General features: G+C 36.2%; 1 protein-coding gene across 3 annotated transcripts in view; it reads right to left on the bottom strand.

Moving 5' to 3' along the window:
• The window catches only part of ZZZ3 (zinc finger ZZ-type containing 3), a 56,785-nt gene that overhangs the window by 6,291 nt on the left and 35,440 nt on the right, over positions 1-15,054 (bottom strand). Inside the window, exons 4-10 of one of the 3 annotated variants that reach the window (XM_053984852.1) lie at positions 8,589-8,727; positions 7,188-7,335; positions 6,988-7,106; positions 6,599-6,670; positions 6,327-6,428; positions 5,278-5,373; positions 1,016-1,168 (exon numbers count right to left, since the gene is read on the bottom strand). In XM_053984852.1, coding sequence (XP_053840827.1) covers positions 1,016-1,168; positions 5,278-5,373; positions 6,327-6,428; positions 6,599-6,670; positions 6,988-7,106; positions 7,188-7,335; positions 8,589-8,727 — 829 coding nt within the window. The remainder of the gene's footprint in view (positions 1-1,015; positions 1,169-5,277; positions 5,374-6,326; positions 6,429-6,598; positions 6,671-6,987; positions 7,107-7,187; positions 7,336-8,588; positions 8,728-15,054) is intronic. The other 2 variants (XM_053984853.1, XM_053984854.1) reach the window with 2 other exon arrangements.

Below are 15,054 nucleotides of genomic sequence, written 5' to 3'. Positions count from 1 at the left end.
GATTCTTATTGGAATATGCAAAGTTATCAGGAATGTCTGTGGATGTGCTGAAAGACCATCCCAGAGAGAACATAGAAAATGAGCAGAGATGGGATTTAGGACTAGGAAATAGATAAATAAATGTAATAATTAAGGAAGACTATGCAGTGCAGGTAAAAAGTCAGAAAAGAAAATGAATGGACTGATAGTGGGTGGCCTCAATACTTGTGTTATGCAACAAGGTTTTCACACACAAGATGTCACTAGGCTCACAAAAAAAAAAAAAAACAGAATTAACTAGTCAGGTTCTTCAGTCTAAGGAAAACAGGAAAACCACAGTGATTCACACCAGCTGTGAAACTTGCCCAGCTCCCAAGCAGTAGGATACAGTCCCTCTACGATTCTGTATGGAAATGGGAACAACATATGTCTAGATTCTTGTTGTATTATTGCATGGGATAATTTAGGAAAGTAGTACACTCCATGATGTAGCAATTCACTGGGTTAGGATGTCTACTAGAATTTGCCTCTAAGAATACATAAATATGCTTGTTGATTGACAATTCACTCTGTTAGTTCACACTTTGAAGTGGATTTTACAAAATTTATAATTAATTCAGCCAGTAGAAGATAAAAAAAACAGTGATGCTAACAGCATTTGAATTTTACCAGGGCTCTGTGTAACCTTTCTAAAACACATCTTTAACCAGAATCTCAACTATATCATCTACATGATTTTCAAACCTCTATCATGCCAGATCACTTACCAAAAATATGCAACTAGAACTTCTTTGAGATATTTCAGGATAACACTGTTTAGACTTACAGACTTCCTTCCTGATTTGGTCTAAATTCTTTGCTGTCAGAGGCTGTTATATTAACAACGTATTTATAATTCAAAATGGCTCATGAATCTTATTACAATTTAATACTTCCTTGATGATATTTTATGGTGAGGATGCCTTATCTATTAAACACTAAACAAGGTCGAAGTGACAGCAAGCGAGACATTCTCTGACTGATTGAAATGACATACCGATACTTCCTCTTCTGCTGCAGTGTCCATATGGCTGTGAAAACTGCATCTGTCATCATCTTCATCCATATAAACTGGAGGTTCATGAGATGTCATGAAAGTTGAAGGTTTGAAAAGATGTTTATTTAAAGGATGTTGCCGTCTACTTGATGACTACAGTGAAAAAATGGTATATTTTTAAAAACATTCCTTGGCTATTATTTAAATAATCCTCATTGATAAAACTTTGCCTGATATTTGTTCTTTCACATGAAATAATCTATGATGTTTCCAATTACTTATATTTATATCTCTGCATTAATAACTGCCACAGCTGCAGTTCTTCTCCCCCATAACAAGTGGAATCCAATGGACAGTGCAATACTTTGGTAAGAATGCAGCAAAGAAAGAGCCCTTACCATAAAACCCTGACCATCTAAACAAGTGAGACTGACAGCAAGAGTAAAACAGAAAGTAAGGCTGTTAGAGTTTTGAAGACTGAGGACAAGAGAGCAAAATTATTAAAAAACTTCCAACAGTGTGTGAGACTAAGCAAGGAAGTAGTTTTGCACAGGTCCAAGAGACCAAAGGTCCATGCTTGACACTTATCAACTTCTTATACTTGTGCCTTAGAAAAAAATAAAAACAAGTCTAGACCTATTGTCCTGGTGCAGGAGAGATAAAGCAATTCACTGCAATAAAAAAAGGATTCTAAAAGTTAGAAAGAACTGCTCTCTAAAGGTTTTCATTGCCACTGCATGAAAAAGGAACATAAAAAACATTAGATGAAATAAATTACTCCATTAGTTCACATCTAGAAACTTTCAACTTTATTGCTGTCTGAAGGTGTAGAATGATGACAGTTTTAAAAGAGGTTACTTAAAGGCACTCAGCCCCTATTACTTATTCCCCAGTGGGAAAATATTAAATATCAAAAAGAAGAATTTGGGGTGAATGAAACTGACTCAGCCCCTTACTTAGCTGCTTTCCAGACTAGCATTTTGACATTTAATGTCAAAACTTACATTCCTCAACTTAAAAAACCCCTACAGTGCAAATCAAAAATGTAAGCATGAAAAGTGTTTTTTCTAACAATCATAAAAGTGAGGATTGTTTTACACAGTGCCTAGCTGCTCGTACAGCTAAAGCAAAAGGAATACTTGCAATAGTTTGTACTTTCTCCTTTTTTAGCAAGAGCTTTTATCCCAGAATGTTCCTGTATCAGTTACAAACCTGCAGTATTACAGTATAACCCTTTATCTCTAAAGAGGGATGTAGCATTATTTTACAGCTGTGCACAGTTTAAAAACCACAGGCACAGATGACACCAGTGATTGAGATGGAATGCATCTCTGCAGACAGAAGTACCAGGAGGAATTGAGATTAGCTCTGTTCAGTCTTAATGGAAGAGATGAAGTCTGTAGTAACAACTGGAAGGTGGTACCTCTGATCTGCAGAACTACTACAGTGCAAGAACAACAAGAATTTCTTCTAAGACTAATGTACTATACCTATTGTGTTGAATTTTTCTACCTGTGTTTTGGGGCTTTTATGATTTCCCTTAAGATTTCAAACCTCTCTAAAATGCATCCATGTATAGATGGCATTTCATCCTGAGCTGACACAGTAACTTACATTTTCTGTTAACAAAAACCTGCATTCAACACCAGATCTGGAGTCAGGAAAGGAAAACTGTGCCTATGCTTATACAGCAGCACTGCCATACATAACAGTGCTGTGACCTACAAATTGAACTGAAGATTTGAATTCTCTTCCTTTGCTGAAGAATGAACTAAAATACTACTTAAAAGCAGACAGTTAAAGATCATTTTCCCTGTGGGAAATATATCTCTAGATTAGACTTAAAAGCAGGTGCACTAATGATATTATATAAGGATTAAATTGAAAATGATAAGCCATAATTGAAAAACTGAACACTAGAGTCCTAAGTTTCTGATCCAGTTTTATTTTCACCAGCAGTAGGTAATGGTTATACAGGAAAATAAACTGCTGCATCCTGCTTAATTTCCAGTATTATTACTTAGAAGAGACATGTCATATGAGTAGATACACAAAGTTAACTTCAACAATATGTTCAAAAAGCTTCTAACCTCTCCAGTAACCATTTTAAAAAAGCATCCTGAACAATCCCTGTGGAGAAATGCAAGTATTTTCTTGTGAAGCATCCCTTTTGACACAAATCTTTACATTAAATATATCTATGTTTCTTATTTTCCCATAGGTATGTGCTTTAAGTATTAGCATCCAGTTTTCAAACTTCTATTACTGGCAATAAAGCAGATACACTGCAGTTACACTTACTCAATATCAAAATTAGGAGAGGCATGACCCAGGCTTCCAACAGCCCTTGCATTTCCTTTCTGCCATGTTATACCTCCACTGGAGACCTGGGAGTAACCAACCTGGTATGGGGCTGTCAATCTGTGCCCTAAGCAGACAGCTCTATTAGCAGACTGAGAGCTCAATTTCTCCACATACTCTATTTGTTTCACTTTTTCATCTCCTTTATTTCTTCCACAGGATACAAATATAACACAGGGATGCTGCTTAATACAAACCAGAGCAGAATGACCTTACTCTTATGACCTGGCAATAAGGATGTGAATCACACTGCAAAAACTGCCCCAAGTATTGGTTATCTTATAGATAGAAACCTAAGAACAATCTGTATGATGGGACTATTACTCTTGCAATGTGAGATTGTTAAGAATTTTGTAGAAAATATGTTTCACTCTTGATTATATTGGGTTTGGCCATGGTGCAATCACTGTTCAAATTAGTGAAAAATACACTTAAGATGCCCCACATTGACTGATTAAGTACTCCCAATGTTTATCAAATACAGAGATCTGTTGCCTGACAACATTACAGATTCTGTAATGATGGTCTTTGCAAACAAAATTAACAGGAAAGAACAAAAGGTGTGACCAAGGTAATTTTAAGTGGTAGAGGGACATCAGGAACTCAAACAATTATAATTTTCAGAACTAAATTTTCAACACCTGTTGAAATCAGCCACACGGTATTATTATAGTACAAAAATTAACCCCAACTGTTTATGGAATTTGAAATTCTGACAGATGAATCTCCACACTGTTTAAGGTATCACTGTTTCCAGGTGGTTTTTTGGTTCTTTTGCCAGAAAGCACTCTTCCAATAGACGAAGTGGCAGACAGTCACGTCTGCACCTTCCCTGCCTCTGTTTATAGAGCACAACAGTAGATTAAAACCCTGGTGAGAGTAAAATGGTATTACCATGATGGATGGCAAACTGGAAAGGCTCCAATACAAGCACTTACTGTTTGCAGTAACTTCAGAGAACATCAGGAGACAACTGAGGGTGTGTGATACTTTGAATCATTACACACCAACTGTGGTAGATCTTTGTATCAACCCATGGACAGCAACTTTTGTTTCTAACCTTGCAAAGAACTAAATCTGTAAGTTTGCCTTTTTGTGGAATCAACAGAAGTTTACTCTATTATTTATCAGAAAACATCATGTATACCTGGATGCAAACCAGTAATGTTACTTCACAAAATGCCACTGTAAGGGGTCTTGAAGAAGTTTTGTAAATACTGAGTAAATAAAAAAAAAAAACCCAAACCCAATAAATAAAACCCCCATGCAACTTGAGACTGCCCTCTTTTATTGTCTATTATTGGACCTTATTAGTACCCAAGAGCACTTTAAAGATTATTTAAATCAAAATCTGTGACTTAGCTGCACAGAAATTTAGTCTTTGCTTTTGTAAATTCAGATTTTTTTGGGACCATATTTTTTCACATCCATTCCAGGATCAGAAAAGCACTGTATTCTAATGGACATTTCAGTCTTAAGCCTATGCCTGAGCTAATTCAGCATGCTCAGTTATACATCATTTTCTATGGTTTTATTAATGACAAGATTACTGTACAGTATGAATTTTAGGGCTTCTTATCTTCTTCCAATAGGGTTTCCATTGTCACTTCCTAATCAGTTATAGTAAATTTACAAATGAGGAAGAAGTACCCCAAGATCATCATTCTACCCTGCCTGTTCAGCTGCAATCTGAACACTTCACCTTCCCAAGAGCTGTCACTGTGAAACCAGAATTAACATCCAATTCACTCCATACTGCTACTAGCAAAAGAAAATGATTACTTCATTAAGTAACTTTATTTAATCTATTAAAAATATTACTGATTTTCAAAAAATATTACTGATACTCAACTTCCACATAAATGCAAACAGAAACACAGGATTCTGTAATATTGTCTCACCTTTTTGGAATATAAATATAAGTTTGGTGTTCTTCCTGGAACTGGAATACCAGCTTTAGTCAGTTTAATAAAATATTTCTGCACTCTACTCGCAACCTAGAAAAAACCAACATGCAACAACTCAAGTCAAATGAAATGTAACTGGTCTTCAAAGTTGCTACATTGATTCAGAATATCAGGAAAAGAAATCCTCTGGATTCTACTTTGTGACAGCTACTCTAACTGGTACCTATCTTGCAGTGCTGCATTTGTACTATTTCCAGATGCTTTGACAGCTTTCAGCGAAAAAAAATTACCCTTCTTTAAAAATACAAAGAAGGTCTTGCAAAAATTGTGATAGAAAGAACTTCAGTAGTTTGCTTCCTGCTGCAGCTAAACTCATTCTTAGCAATGCCAGATATGTTATCCATGGTTAGCACACAGAAAGTAGGTTTCCATTTATGAAATAAGCATGTCTATTTTTTCAGATGTGAAGAAATATAGATATAATCAGAAATGAGGAAATCAAGTATACTGAAGAACTTAATTATATTTTTATTTGAAAGTACAGAAATGAAATAAAAGAAATTAAAATACTGTACACACAGAACATCAGCATTTTTTACTTCTGGTCAAAATGGAGAAATTCTGTCATCTTAGGGGAAAAATTCCAACAAGTCAGATGCAGAAATACTTGGTGTCTCCCCATCTGTGTCCTTCTGTCTGTGATACTTACATGTCTGCCCATTCTACAGTGCTAAGGTGGAGAAAATTGGGCACTACAGTGTAACTCAGTCTGAACACAGTTGGTGGCACTACACTTGCTGTATAGAATTAAATTCATGCTGTCAAGACCTAATGATCTAATTAGGTTTGGCAACTTGGCCATGGGTTTTGGGGCACATTTAACAGTCTGTATTTGAGGTCCATTGTTACTGGTGAAATGCAGGCCCTGCTGCTACATTCTTAAGACGAAGTGATTACTGAAAATACACTGAATTTTCTTTACTGATATTAAAAAAATAGAAGTGAAGATAAGGGATTACTTCTCAAAGTGCTTTACATGTTACCTGCTTTGCTGTTCTATTTCCCAGTTCATCTGCAATCTTCTGCCACCGTCGGGACTCTACCTCCTCTGGTGGATACTTCAAAAGCAATTGCTCGAGTTTTTTCTAAATCAACAGCAAAAAGGAATAAATACACTTTTCTAAGTACAGGTATGAGCTATCAAATATCTAAATACATGTGATTCTGATCTCCCAAGTCCTACAAACATTATCACACAATTTGCTTTTATGCTCATGTATGTTGCCACAGCTACAAAATTAGAGTTTCCTGTTACCTGTTCCTCTACAGTCCACAGCTGGTTAAAAGTTTCAGGTTTGGTCTCATCACAAAGTCGCCCTCTTATCATCTGCTCAAATACAGGACAGAAAATGGAACATATGTTTAGAAAAATTATAGCTGGGATAATTGATTTGAACCCTCTTCCTACTTAAGTTAATCCAAAACCAAACCAAAGCATGAGATTTCAAAACAAAATTTGCCGAGACCAAAGTTTAATTCCAACATTTGAGTACAGGAATGGCATGTCATCACCAACATGAACATTTGAAGTAATAGTTAAATTTGATAACATTTAATAGTTAAGACACATTCCATACTCAAAAGAGGAAAAAAAATGAAACATTACTATTTTGTAATTTTTTTTCTTTCCTTTTGAACAACTACCTGTGGACGACTGTTTGTGGAACCTTCTGGACCATCACTTAAAGGCAAGACAGAGTACGAAATAGACTCTCCATCCTTCTTGGGATCCAAAGGACTTTTTGGTCTTGCAGGGATACCTACTGTAAACAACACAAAGGAAGAATTGTTGAACTTCCACACTGGTCATTTCTTTCTTGTAACATATGCCCACTTTCTTTTACCTTTGTCAAAAATCAGCTTCACTCTCCTACTGTTACGTTTTCGGTTTTTGAATTCTCTCTCAAAGTTTCCAAGGCTAGTGGTGTATTGGTCCCAGGCAATCTCAGGGAGCTGAACAACTCTCTGAGGAAATGGAAGACCCATATCAACCTGAAAAAATAAGAATGAAAAGTAAAAAGCAATATTTAATGCAATCACCTTATATCCAAACTAAAATCTACCAATACTGAAATGCTCCAAAACCCAATGCTGCTTTTTATTTGACAGAAGAATGGAAAACCAGAATTTCTGAAGTGCCATGCAGCACAGTGTTTTTAAAGAGAAGGTGAGATCTTTCAAGAATTATACACAACAGTGCATATAAAATATGCAGCGGCACGGTCAATGATGGCTTATTTAGCATAAAACTTTAAAGTGTGCATTTCACAGCTGGAATCAGGTGTTTGACACCTCAATAACCTGTTTCTGAGTGTCCTTTATTAAACATACCATTAGCTCAGGAAGTGCACCTTTCTTAACCCAGGAACCCGAGAAATTCAGAGTTTTATCATCTGATACCTCAACTCCTCCCTTCAGAGAAATCCATGCCTATTTTGCACTCATTTTGCTGTCTTCTGCCTAGAACAAAACTGTTGCAAAGCTCACCTCTTTATTTAAAGGTCAACTGCAAGACTATCATTCCTTTGGTCCTTTTTGGACAAAAGTACACCAGAGTACTCGAAACTGTCATTAGAATGTCCCCATAAAATGACTATCAATTGCAACACTCTTACATCATGCATGCTATTAACTCATCTCAAAACTTAAAAGAAAGACAACTACTGAAACCAAGGGGCTTACATGTGGCCTAGGTATCTACAAACCTAGGAAAAGAGAACCTAACTTCATTCTTCACTGAAATACATGTTGCTCTCACTCTAGAAGGTATGGTGTTTGCCACTGATAGATGCTGCAGCAATACAGGATTCAAGCTGAAAACATTTTTTCAGTACTCCTGTTACTACAGGGATTTTTAGAGCTTGAAAAGAAAATGTTCCCTTATAGAAATGGATTCTTCTCTATCAGACAATATTCTAGATAAGAATTTTTTGTCTGATGCTTCCAGTCACCTGTAGACTTCAAGTTATCTTAAAATTCCTACACTATAATTAGAAATTTAACAATTACATTTCTACATACCAAAAAAAAGGAAGGGAAGAATATCTGATAAAATCATTGAAGACCTATGTCTTACAGATCTAGTAAAAAAGCAAAGAGCTATTTTTGCTCAGCAGTTAAAAGATTTTAAGCTCATATTTAAAATGCAAGTATATATATCTATTCTTCAATTTCTACAGAGGCTGAATTACTAGTTATTAAAAAAAAAATTCCAAGGAAGACTTAGGAAAAGTCCATAGAAATACCTTCTTCTGGAGTCTTTCCACAAATCCAATAGGATCTTTCAGTGCTTCTCTCTGGTGTCTGCCTAAACTTTCAAGGTCTTGAACTGCTTGAGTACGTTGAGCCTCCAGTACAGCAATCGTCTGTAACAGTCTCTGATAACTACAGAGACAAAGGAAAACATCTCACTGCAATTGCCTTTAAAAGTGACACCCCCCACCTAAACACTAGCCATGGTTATCTACCAGAACCTACCGGATTTCATAGCTTATCTGAATCATGTCATGAACATTTTTACTGAATTAAAGTAAAAATAAATGAATTTTAAGACTATATGAATTTATATAACCCATAGGGGAAAATATATTTAACTCTCCAATGGCTTCCTTTAAACCTGTAAATTCTACAGTAGCTGAAACAATATGGTATCAGGGACAATCTACATTCATATTCTCAACAGCTGTAACCAACAGCCTTTGCTTACAAAGTTAAATATACCACAAACAAAATGAGCTCATTTCTCTTCACTTCAACACAAGCTTCCTTCTACCCCAATACAAGGGGCTACCACAGAATTTTAACATTTCCCTCAACCATCCAAACGCTGCACAGGAATGGTTTATAAACACAGCATCTTGCAGAAGCCCCATCTTAGAGCAGAATAGGAGAATCATTTTTGAAATGTAACAACAAATCAAGGAATAAGTAATTTGCAAAATAAATTCAAACCAGATTCCCCTAAGAATACGGAAGCTGAATGAAAATGTCAAGTGTTCCCTCAAACGTGCCAGCCCAGAGTCACAGACAATTTGGAGTGCCTATTTAACAGACACCTTCGCACGTCACTGGTGGGACTGTCACCCCTGTACCCAGCAATGTGTGCATTCCAAAGTGGTTTGCATAAAGCTAACTCAGACTCAGGAAGCCATAAGATATTTTAACACAGCCTTTAAAAAACAGTTAACTACATTTAATACCTTTTATTAAAGTTACAGTTGCCCACTTCAGTTTCTGAAATTCCACAGCTACCCATGGCCCCTGTTCTTGCATATTATTATCTATTAACTTTTTTCATGCCAATGTTTTCTGACATTTGATATTATATAAATGTAATTTAGTTCAGCACAAAATACACTTACTAAAATCAGGTAAAAGCTGTTCACTACTACAGTATTTCAGTAAATTTTCTTTCTTTTCCTTGTTGCTAAAACAAAGACAAGCCTGGCACAATGAATTCCATGTGTACTACAGAAAAGGTCCAGAGGTTACTGAGGTAATTCAAGTTTTTCAACTGACTGCACTAATAATTGGGTAAGGCTTTAAGTCGAAGGAACTAAACAGTCTTAAGGCAAAATACAGGCTTTGCACCTTCAAATATTTAAATTTCTACCTGGACATTAAACTGCTGCCTCTCCATGAGAAAAAGTAATTTTCTTTACACTCAAATGCAACATTTACAAACAAAATATAGCTATACTTTCTGAAGTTTGAAACTAAAATACTGAGCTTGTTTAAAAACAATAAGACAAGATTCTGTTATGAACTTATTACTACATACATATAGTATGTATGCATATTTGTCTGCATATATTCAGATTTACATGGAACCAAGACCTAAAATGCTTGTTTACTAGGCCATTAATATTGAACAGTACTGAGTATTTTCACTATTGGGAAAGTACTCCAGTTTCTTCTCATCAAAATAACTCTGCATAAAGCAAGATAATTAATGTGGCTATTCTTCAGCAGGTGGAAAACTAACTCCAGCAACACTGATGAAAGTGGTGACACACATCAGAAGTGCCTGAGCCAGCAGCACGGCTCAGCTGTTCCAGGCACACAGGAGCCAGCGGCTGTGGGTGAAGGCTTTTACCCAGAGCCTGCCCACAGCACGTGTGAGCCCTGGGGGCTCCAGGGAAATCAAAAAGGCAGGATGCCAACAGATGCAGCTGTAACAACACAGAAGAGCTCAGGGATACCTGGGGAGAGGATTTACCCTGGACAACAAAAAGCCTGTTTCCATCAGCAGGTGCCCAAACTTGTGTTAACAGAGGCTCAGCAGCTGCACAAATTTGCATCTAAGAAAAAGGCAGGTATTTAACTTTTTATTCTTGAGCCATTTTACTTCATTTCTTCAAACTGTATTTAAGCAATTGATTTTTTAAATGAAATTGAAAAAAAGTAATAATTTAATTTAAAACATGTAAATACATAGAAGTAAAAAGCAACTAAATGTTGGAGATTTAAATGAAGTGATAATTTAATGATGATTCACATGTGTAAAGGGAAGAAAGAAATCATCTTAATGAGGTAGCCTTAAATAATTTAGTCGGAATGGAAAGAGATGAATTTACATTTGGGGAAAAATAACACAAATCCAAGAATATTCAACTTCAGTTACTTCCCTCATTAAAACATTCACATGGCCTCACTGAAGTGGTCTTCGTGGAATTAAGTAAAAATACAAGAATGTCAGGATCATTCAAAAAACATGTCACATGATACTGATCTGTGGCTACAGAGTAGCACTGTAATTTGAGAAAAGGGGTTTTTGAACCAATTGTTCAGAGTAAAAGGTTTTCCAGCACTTTTTCATACCTTTACTAAGATACAGATTAACTTGGAGCTATTTACTTCAACTTCCATATTCAGTTTTTAATATATTCTGAAGCCTAAGAATAAGACTGCAGTTTTATCAAGTGAGTATCGGAAGTACTGAAATACACAAAAATAGGGATTTTGGGATCTTTCACTGCCTGGGGAAAAAAGTACAAAACCTGAAAATACTAGTTAATTAAATACATAGCCTGCATACTCCATATTCTGGTACTTGCTGCAGAACTGCATTCTCCCCAAACCACTGCACATCCCTTTCAACTTCCACAGGACCGTTTTCTGAGCTGTATGTCTTTTAAGTTTTGAACAACTACTATTTCCACAGGTTTGTACAGGCTCTCTCCCCCTGTATGACTGTAATAAAGCCAAATATTTCTCTGAAAAAGCAGTAAGCTACATAAAAAAACAAACACACTGAGCCCTTTCTTGAAGCCTCTGTCAATTCTGGCCTCTTAGCCTCAAATGCTACCATAATGCTCCTGCTGCATTATGCAAGAGATCACGTGAATGAATAATTTCCAGGAATATTTTTAGAAGTGGCTAACAATTCTACTCTCTCTTTCCAGATTCTTTGTAAGTAAGCACAATTCTGATCCAAACTACCTCCTGCAGTTGTGTTAAAATTCTCCAAAATTGAAAAAATCTTTATTGAAAGAAAAAGTAGCTCATGAATCTGCTGCAAAACCAGCTCCACTCTTCAATGAGATGCTCAAAGAGCAACCACCTCTACATCATCCACCTACAGCTGCATCATTTTTCTGAAACACCTGTCAGGAATTACCAAGGAAAATTATCCTACATCCTTTGCCAAAACCAAACACTCTTGAGTAAACTCACAGACAGGTCCCTTCCACTGAGTGAAGTTACACTTTCCTCAGTGCTAAATACTATCTTGTTAGCACATACAAAACCCAAAGCAGTTTCCTTTGTAGGAAAACTTTCACTCCAGAGAATGTAATTCTGTTTCCACAATCCCAGTATCGAAACACTCTTGCAAGTTCTTACATCATATTAATTGCCAGGAATCTTCTGGATGAACACTTGAATCATTCCCCCTAGCACAAAACAGCTTCAGAATCTCTGCTGGAAAACCTTGTTTAACATAGCGTTTGAGGGACCGACATTTCAAAAAGGAAAGCTGCCTCTTACAGCTTGACACTGATCAGCAGAAATTCCTGCTGACTCAGTTTTTCTTTTGCAGTGATAAGTATTCCACTCTTTTGGACTGCCCCATGAAGTAATTATCACAGAGCAGAGCCAGATTTCTGGAAGTCATGCCATAAGCAATTAGTTCTTACACAATTAATTTCCATGAATCTTGTTCTAACAGTGATTAGGGACACAGCAGCCTCCTCTCTTGCTTGTGACAAAACTTGAGAATAGCACAGTTATTGCCTATTGAGACTGATGTCCATTCTGATCCAGTTTGCTGAGATCTACTTTCAAAATGCCTCTCCCCTCCATTATTTTCCTTCTAACAGCATTTACATTTCCAAATCAGAGTACTCAGAGTCACATCACAGATTTTAGTTTCTCTGTGTCAGGACCTAACAGCAACCTTTAGAAAACACTAATGAATACAGAATCAATCTGCCTTAACAACTCCCTATTTCTCAACCCTTTTTTTAATACTAAATAACTTGGCACTGACCTATAAAAGGGGCCACATCTTTCAGAATTTTAAAATAAATAATTCATTTTTACAGTAAGAGCCTGTCAGTCACAGAGTCCCTCCATGGTTTCTGCAGGTTTCCTCTCCCTTGAAGATAAGAACATCCTTAGCTGAATGACTGATGTGAGCAACTGATAGTACAAAACAAAGATTTTAACTTTTAGGCAGATAAATCAAATTAGCTGGGGAAATAAAGGGGCTGTTGATAACATTCACACCAATAAGAAAAAAAAAAACCAACTCAAAATCAGTACCTAAAGTCACTTGAAATTACTTTGGCATGTACTTGCCATACATCACTCAGTACCTTGCAAAGATATGTACTTTGATACCTAATTAAAAAGTGATTTATCCTCTTGACTTCTAAAATGCTGTGCAGCTGGTGGTCATCAATTTCCATTCCCAAAACTAACTGCACTTCTCCAGTTATACAGTTCACAGTATGTTAAAATGTACACTACCATCATTTCTGAAGGGCTCCGACACTAAAAATGTGTACCATGATTTAGAAGTACTCACTGTTCTTGTGCAGGTAGGATGTGTTTTACATGAGGGTGTACACATCTCATAATAAAACACAACTAACATATATATATATATATATATATATATATATATATAAACCTTGTTATTTTGTATTTCCAAGAGCTCTGACACAAAACTGGTTATTAGTCATCAGGAGGATTTGAGCAAGTCTTTGTTTCATTGCCATCTGCTGGCACTCCAGCAAAGTACAGATTACAACCTGCTCAACCCAGGTCATTTACTACTCTGGACTTTGGTCTACTAACAGCAATTAAAAAAAAAATTAGCATCCTTCATTAGATGCTAAGATGAGAAAGTATTGGATATTAAAATGTAAAGACTGTAAATTATGTAGGAAAAGGGTAACTTAGAATTTCTACCCAACAAGCTGTTGTTAAAGAAATTGGCTCCCTGGAGAAACCTGTGAATCAGATCAAACACAACCCTGTCATTTCAAAGAAGTGTGGTTTTTTTGTTTGGCCTTAGTTTGTTTGAGTTCAGAAATAACAGAAAATGCTCCCAGCTCCTAAGCTTGGCCAGAAATCTTTGCCAGTGTCACAACACAGTAATGACAATACAGTAATTTTGATACTGCAGAGTTTCTTGCAAATTATTCTGATGCAAAACTAAGATTTTAAAAAATCTCTAACTGCACTCTGGAAGAGTCTGAGATTCAATGCTGGACGTGTAGAGCACACAACAGCAATGAGAAAGCACAAGAGACTGATGCAGAATGGCCTTCTTTGATCTCCCTTCAGAAACAGAAAAGAGTTTAAGGGTATAATCAATAAGAGCATACATATATCAACCCCTGTCAGGGCTTGTAAAAGCACCTATGCCTGGAGGAAGCAGCATATGGTGGATTTTTAACTACCTAATGCTTAGAAACTATGACCAAGGTAATCTACTTACAGGCTTTCCTGCAACTCCTTAGTGAACCGCTTTCTACTCTGGCTTAACCTCTTTACACATACTCTCAATTACTGTACTTTCACCATGCATATTTAATATTCACGCTTCAGACATCCTAAAGTATTTTAAAGGTAAGTAAATAATTAAACTGCATCTCTGTGTTACACATTAAACAACTGAAGTACACATTATATGGCTTCTTCAAGTCTACTGAGCCACTCTCAAAAGAATGGAACACAAAGCACTATTCCTGAATGTCAGCCTCACACCTATTTAAAACAAAACAGAATTAACCCAAAAAGCAAATTTTAAACGACATTTAAAAAATGCCAACAAATCCTAAGGCAAAAAAGCAAATCATACTGCAGTTATTTACCTAGATGCAAAAGAACCATTTTCCACTCAAATTTTACCTTTCTTTCAACAGCTTCAGATTTTGAGTTTCAACCATCTGAATAGTATTTTACTGGTTATCAACTTGTGATGTCGCCTTCTTTGTTAAATTCTTAACTGTTCCCCAGAAACAGAACACCCACTCTTATTTCTAGAGGCCTCATTCTCATCAAGAGCTGTCCAACACACTCAGCAAGATTTAATATTAGCTGTACAAAAGCACCCTTATCAAATACCCACATTTCCAGCAACTTTTCAGAATTTTTAGTAGCAATTATTAGGTCTCTGTGCCTCTAAACAAACACAGAACTTGTTTCAGTCTTGTCAACAAAACAGCACCAATCAGTCCTCTCCCAGTTAACAGAGTTTAA

This window comes from Vidua macroura, chromosome 9 (genome assembly GCF_024509145.1).
Source record: "Vidua macroura isolate BioBank_ID:100142 chromosome 9, ASM2450914v1, whole genome shotgun sequence".
In the NCBI taxonomy this organism is placed as follows: domain Eukaryota; kingdom Metazoa; phylum Chordata; class Aves; order Passeriformes; family Viduidae; genus Vidua; species Vidua macroura.
This window is presented reverse-complemented; position numbering and strand designations above follow the sequence as displayed.